General features: G+C 30.0%; 1 protein-coding gene across 1 annotated transcript; it reads right to left on the reverse strand.

The window, feature by feature from the left end:
- Positions 1-1,326: 1,326 nt before the first annotated feature.
- LOC127076275 (auxin-binding protein ABP19a) lies at positions 1,327-2,028 on the reverse strand. Its single transcript, XM_051017878.1, has one exon. It carries the CDS (start codon positions 2,026-2,028, stop codon positions 1,396-1,398), a length of 633 nt encoding a protein of 210 aa, XP_050873835.1. The 3' UTR covers positions 1,327-1,395.
- Positions 2,029-6,298: the final 4,270 nt, after the last annotated feature.

Consider the following 6,298-nt stretch of genomic DNA (forward strand, 5'->3'; position numbering starts at 1 on the left):
GTCAACATTCTTTGCTCTTTTCTTTGAGACATCATCTAGGAAAATCATCAAAAGAGGTACAACATCTTGTTCGTCAAGCTTGCTGCTTAACTCAGGAACCCTACATTTCTTTGTGGTTGCTTTTGTCCCTAACTTGACTCCAAGCATTCTGACCCCATTAGCGTTTGTAACAGATTCAATAGTCTTAACTTCTTATGATGTTTGACTCATATTCGTAAGAGATTGAAGAACTTGAGCGAAAAGTGAATGAACAGTTTTGTGAGAACAATGAAGAGAGAGAGAGAGAGAGAGAGATTGTTGTTACCTCTATTATATACCTACTAAGGCCTCTGAGTGTCACTGTCATTTGCAATGACAACACACATATATATACTTTTGACTAATACACAATAATACAATTAAAATTGATGACGGTGAATGGAACATTGGAGGCGACAAGAATAGAGACGCTCAGTGAAATTTAGAATTTTTGGTATTGGTGACAAATCTTATATTAGGATTTGTTACAATTTGTGAAAAGAAGAGGTAAAGTGAAGCAACACATGTGTTATGTTAGGTTGAACCCACTATTCATTCATGGACTCTAAATGGAAGATTATTATACACATTGATTTGATTAATCGGTTTCATGGTTTAAAATTGAAAATCAAGAATCGAGCTCAACTAATTCGGATATTATTGATTCTATTCGACTTGATCCGCTTAAAGATGATTTTTTTATAGGGGCACATTTTTAGCTAAGGTTTTATATGAACTCTTTGTTCAATTTTATTATATAGAATTATAAAATTTTATAGAAAAACTTTTTAAATTTTATATAATAATAATTATTAAGCATGGAAGGACCTATAAAGGTAACCCGCAAGCCTTTATAGAATAAATAAATAAATTATTTTTGTTAAAAAACAATTAAAAATAGTAATACAAATAATCAATTTTTATAAAATTTCAAAAATTACTATTGTTGATCATCTAAAACAAAAAAATTTAAGTTGTAAATACTAATTACAAAAATTCAAAAAAATACTTAAAAATAATTTCAATATATACTTCAATCCAATCATTTGAAATATTTATGTACTCACTAATAAACAAAATTATAAAGGATAAAAGTATAATTAATTATTAAAATAGTTTTTAGATGAGTTAGGAACAAACCTTTACCCGTAGATTTAATTTAGCATTACTTAAATTCTAAACGGTCAACCAAAACTTGTGCGGACCACGAAGTTTTTTAAGTTAAAAATTACATTGAATTGATATAACATATAAGTTATTCAGAACCATACTATTCTCTTGTATTATTAAATATGAAAATTAACAGAAAAATATAGAAACAAAAAATTACACATATAAGTTTATTGTTGACATGAATTAATTTAAAACGAAGCAATTCTAACCACTACCGCCAAACAGAGCCTTAAGCTTCTTAATTTGTGAGACATCAAGTCCAGTAGTTTGTGCAATTATGGCACTTGATAAATCATTGCCAAACAAAAGATTATCAAACATATGCACACTAGGATTTGAGCTACTAAAAACAGCAAAACCAGTGCCTTTTGTACCACCAGTGTTAACTAAAAAATGCAATAATCCCTTTGGAATAACCATAACATCACCAGGTTTAAGAACCTTCAAATAAACCTTTTTTGTTGAAATAAATCCAACCGTCACTTCTCCTTCACCATTGATAACTAATTCAGTTGCATCATGAGAGTGCATTGGTACTGTTCCATTTATATCCATGTCTGCTCTTACCGCAGAAACACCGAGTCCGTTAAGACCCGGTAATTCTGTGACAGATGCAGAAGTAAATCCAACCTTAAAAGGATTGTCTGTGCTTCCAGCTACAAAGCCAGAGAATACAAAATCATTCACTGTTACATTTTCTTCGGATTTGCATTGATACCCTGATGGGGTGTTTGGGAGTAATAGGTTTGCTACACAAAAATCATTGCTAGAAGTTGCATGGTGGATATAAAATGAGACAAGAGAAAAAAAGAAAACAATAATGTGAATAATATTCATCTCTTAAACTATGATATGAGACAATAGAATAATGAGATTAACTTGTTATTTATAATGATAATTCTTAAGAGTTGGTAAATTAATTTCTTTAATGAATTTGAAATAATTATAATCTATTTGGAAGATATGAAATTATTATATTATTACTTATTTTTAAGATAGAAAATTATTATAATTTGATTTGAAGATAGTACATTATAAATATTTTAATGTATATTTTAAATATACTTGACTATTTAATTTAATTTAAAATTATTACTATTTGCATATACTATACTATTTTAGAAAAATATTCAACATAGTTATCCACTTTTTTTCCTAATACTTTATACACCCTTATCTACTATTTACATATAATATATATATTTATATATATATATATATATATATATATATATATATATATATATATATATATATATATATATATATATATAACTTTTAAAAAAATTAAATTATTATTAAAATATTATAAACCATTTAATTGATGCTTAATTTGATCGATGGTCAATAATGTACTCGATCCATGGTTAATGGATTATCTGAACAACGGTTTGGTTAAGACATGAGTGATGTGGTTTGGCTCGTGAATTTATTCATTAATGTTAGGATAGTATGAATATAGATTAAATTAATTTACAGATACCCTAGGGTATTAAACAATATCACTTTAAAATAGTTATTTTTTTTAGAAACAATATATTTTAATTTATTGATCATTTAACGCTACAAGAAAAAGGCACGCCGGCCCCGACTCTATTAATAATGTCTAATTTACATCACTAATAATAGATGCTAACAAGTTTTTCATTTATTTTTTATTTTTAAATATGACTTTAATAATAGTGTCGGCCATTTACGACACTTTGGAATTTAATTATTTTGTTACTTATAGTTATTTAGTTTAGCTGACTATCATAATATTTAATTAATTTTTTACTTATTTATTGCAAAATTAGTGGCACTGACGCTAATATAATTCTTTGCCAAAAAAATTACTTTCTCCCATAATTTTCTTTTCCCTCTTTTCAATTTATATAATTAAATATTAGTGTCAGTTTGTGGCGACGCTAGTGTGTTGCCAAGCAATAAATTTTTTGTTCAACATAATTTTTTATTTCCCATCATATTTTTTCCTTTGCTTCTTTTATTTTATTATTTTAATTAATAAATATTAATTGCACTCTAATTTAAAATTTTAAAAAATATACATAATGTACTAAAATTAATATATTTATTATTTATATATTTTTACTTATCATCAATTAAATAAGTTATTTTGTGACAAAGATTTTTTAGAGTTTATTCTAAAGAAAAATATCATTTCCAAATATAAATAATTTGTAGAAAAGAAAACGTAACAAACTAATTAACTTTTTAAAAACAAAATTCCTTATTGAAAACTATAATTTTTTTTACATAATTATAAAAAATGAACTATTTTAAAATAAATTAAAAGATATTTTAAGAAATTATTTAATTTTTATTATAATTTCTTTATGCATATTTTATTTCTTTTTATAATTAATGTAATATTACTTTTTTTTATTTTAACTTTTTTTTAAAGAAAAGGAAATTTATAATTTTAATATGGTTATATTTTATCTAGACGTCACTTTTTATCCAAATATTTCTTTCTTATTCTTAATTTTCATTTGTCCTATGACTAAAAAATAAAACCATAACTAAAAAATAAAAATGAAACAAAATAAAGAACAAAAAAATAAAATACAATAAGAAAAACTCAAAACAAACCCTTTCTATTATTCGGTGTTTCTCAAAAACAGTTTTTTCTCAGAAAACAATTTATCTACTTTTATCTATTAACCTGTTTGGATTGGTGTTTCGAAGTTACGATTCAGAGTTTTGATTCACTTCTTTCATTCTTTGCTTACATGTTCTTGCTTTTGTCTCAAATCTGAAATGAGATTCAGTTGTTCATGTTGAAGAGTTGAGTTTTGTCATTTATTGATCATTTATGGTTGACCAAACAGAACCTAATAGTTTTGGTTTTTGTTATTTGTTTTCTTTATACTTTGTGAATTTTGTAGGATAAGTAGCGGTGTTAAATATCCTATATAGCCTAGGTATACCGGTATTGCATATCAAAGATTTGGCTATCCGATACGAAAGTTGTTGGTGCAAAGGTAGAATGAATGATGAACGGAAATATTCTATTAAGAGAATGACGGCTACAAAAACATGATAAAAGTTACAATGATTGTCACCCTATTTATAAGCTAAAACTAGGGTTACTAGAATAGGATAAAATACTAAAATACCCTCTAACAAACTTAGGGGCTAAGAAAATAGTACAACTAAATATGAATTATTTCTAATACCATCCCTTAATTCATATTCCATCAAAATTTGTAACACCAATTTCATCCCTTAATCTGAGAAATTGATCAGTCTTGATAGCTTTCGTTAGAACATCTGCCAACTTTTTCTGAGTGCTGCAGTGTACAACTTCTAACACTCCCCTCTGAACTTGATGTCTCAGAAAATGATACTTGGTCTCAATGTGCTTGCTTCTCCCATGCAACACTGGGTTTCTGGCAAGATTGATTGCAGACTTGTTGTCAATCATCAGCTTCAGAGGTTTGTTTACTTTAATCTTCAGATCCTGCAATAGATTCAGAATCCACACAGCTTGACATGCAGTAACAGCACCTGCAATGTATTCAGCTTCACAAGTTGACAACGCCACAACAGGTTGCTTCTTGGAACACCAAGAAATGGGACCTCCCAGAAATTTGAATAAGTACCCAGACGTACTTCTTCTGTCAACTCTGTCTCCACACCAATCAGAATCTGAATAACTCAGAAGTTCTGACTCATCCTTTCTTCCAGAAGGAAATAATACTCCATATTTCAGAGTTCCCTTGATATACCTCAGAATCCTGACAGCAGCTTGGTAATGGGACCACTTAGGTTTACTCATGAACCTAATAACCATCCCAACTGAATAGCAAATATCAGGTCTGGTATTGCACAAATACCTTAGAGAACCAACCAACTGTTTGAAGGTTGTAGCATCCACATCCTTTCCATCAGAGTCAGAATCCAGTTTCTGATTTGTATCAGAAGGTGTGACAGCAATCTTACAATTCTTCAGAATAAATCTCTTCAGAAGTTCTAATTCATACTTTAGCTGATGCAAAATAATACCTTTCTCAGAGTATCTGAATTCCATCCCTAGAAAGTATGTCATTTTGCCTAGATCAGTCATTTCGAATTCATTCATCAGAACTTTCTTGAACTTGGCTATCTCCTGTTCAGAACTTCCAGTCAGTAGTATATCATCAACATATAAACATACCAGAGTCATATTTCCTTCAGAAGTATGCTGAACATAGACACCGTACTCCATCTCACATTTCTAAAAGCCTTGCTTCTTGAAAAATGAATCAATCTTCTGATTCCAAGCTCTGGGTGCTTGTTTCAATCCATATAGAGCTTTGTATAATCTATACACCATCCCTTCCTGATTCTTTTTCACAAATCCAGGAGGTTGTGACACGTAAACTTCTTCTTCTAATGGACCGTTCAAAAATGCAGATTTTACATGTAAATGCATCAGAGGCCAATTCCTGTTAGCAGCTATTGCAATCACCATTCTGATTGTTTCATGTCTTGCTACAGGTGCAAACACTTCAGAGTAATCCAGCCCAGGTTTCTGTAGAAATCCTATGGCTACCAACCTTGCTTTATGTTTGCCAATTGAACCATCTGGCTTTAACTTCTGCTTGAAAACCCATCTGACGCTGATGGCTTTCTTGTCTTTTGGAAGCTCCGTCAGCTTCCAAGTCTTGTTTCTCTCTATAGCATCAAGTTCTTCTTTCATGGCCTTCAGCCAGAGCTTCTACTTAAGAGCCTCTTCTGTACTTATGGGTTCAGAGTCTACTAACATGGCACACTGAATAACTTCTCCTTCAGAGTCTACTTCAGTGTCTTGCAGCATGTCAAATTCTGCATATCTTCTGGGGATGTTTCTGATTCTTTGTGGTCTCTGGACTTGTTCAGAGTCTTGAGCTTCAGAGTTTCTAGCTTCAGATGGTTGACTTCCTCCAGAGCTTTGACCATCTTCAGGGGCTGGCATATTTCCAGAGTCAGAATCACTATCAGAATCAGAATCAACGTCAGAGTTTACTCCAACTTCAGAAATTCTTAACTCTGACCCTTCTTCAGAAGTTCTAACATCAGAATCAGATTGAGACTTATCCCAATTCCAAAATTCTGATTCCTTCACAATCACATCTCTGCTGAA

Source organism: Lathyrus oleraceus, chromosome 4 (genome assembly GCF_024323335.1).
Source record: "Lathyrus oleraceus cultivar Zhongwan6 chromosome 4, CAAS_Psat_ZW6_1.0, whole genome shotgun sequence".
In the NCBI taxonomy this organism is placed as follows: Eukaryota; Viridiplantae; Streptophyta; class Magnoliopsida; order Fabales; family Fabaceae; genus Lathyrus; species Lathyrus oleraceus.

What these genes read in the sequence shown, in the direction of transcription:
- LOC127076275 (XM_051017878.1), bottom strand. Translation starts at nt 2,028, where the DNA reads ATGAATATTATTCACATTATTGTTTTCTTTTTTTCTCTTGTCTCATTT.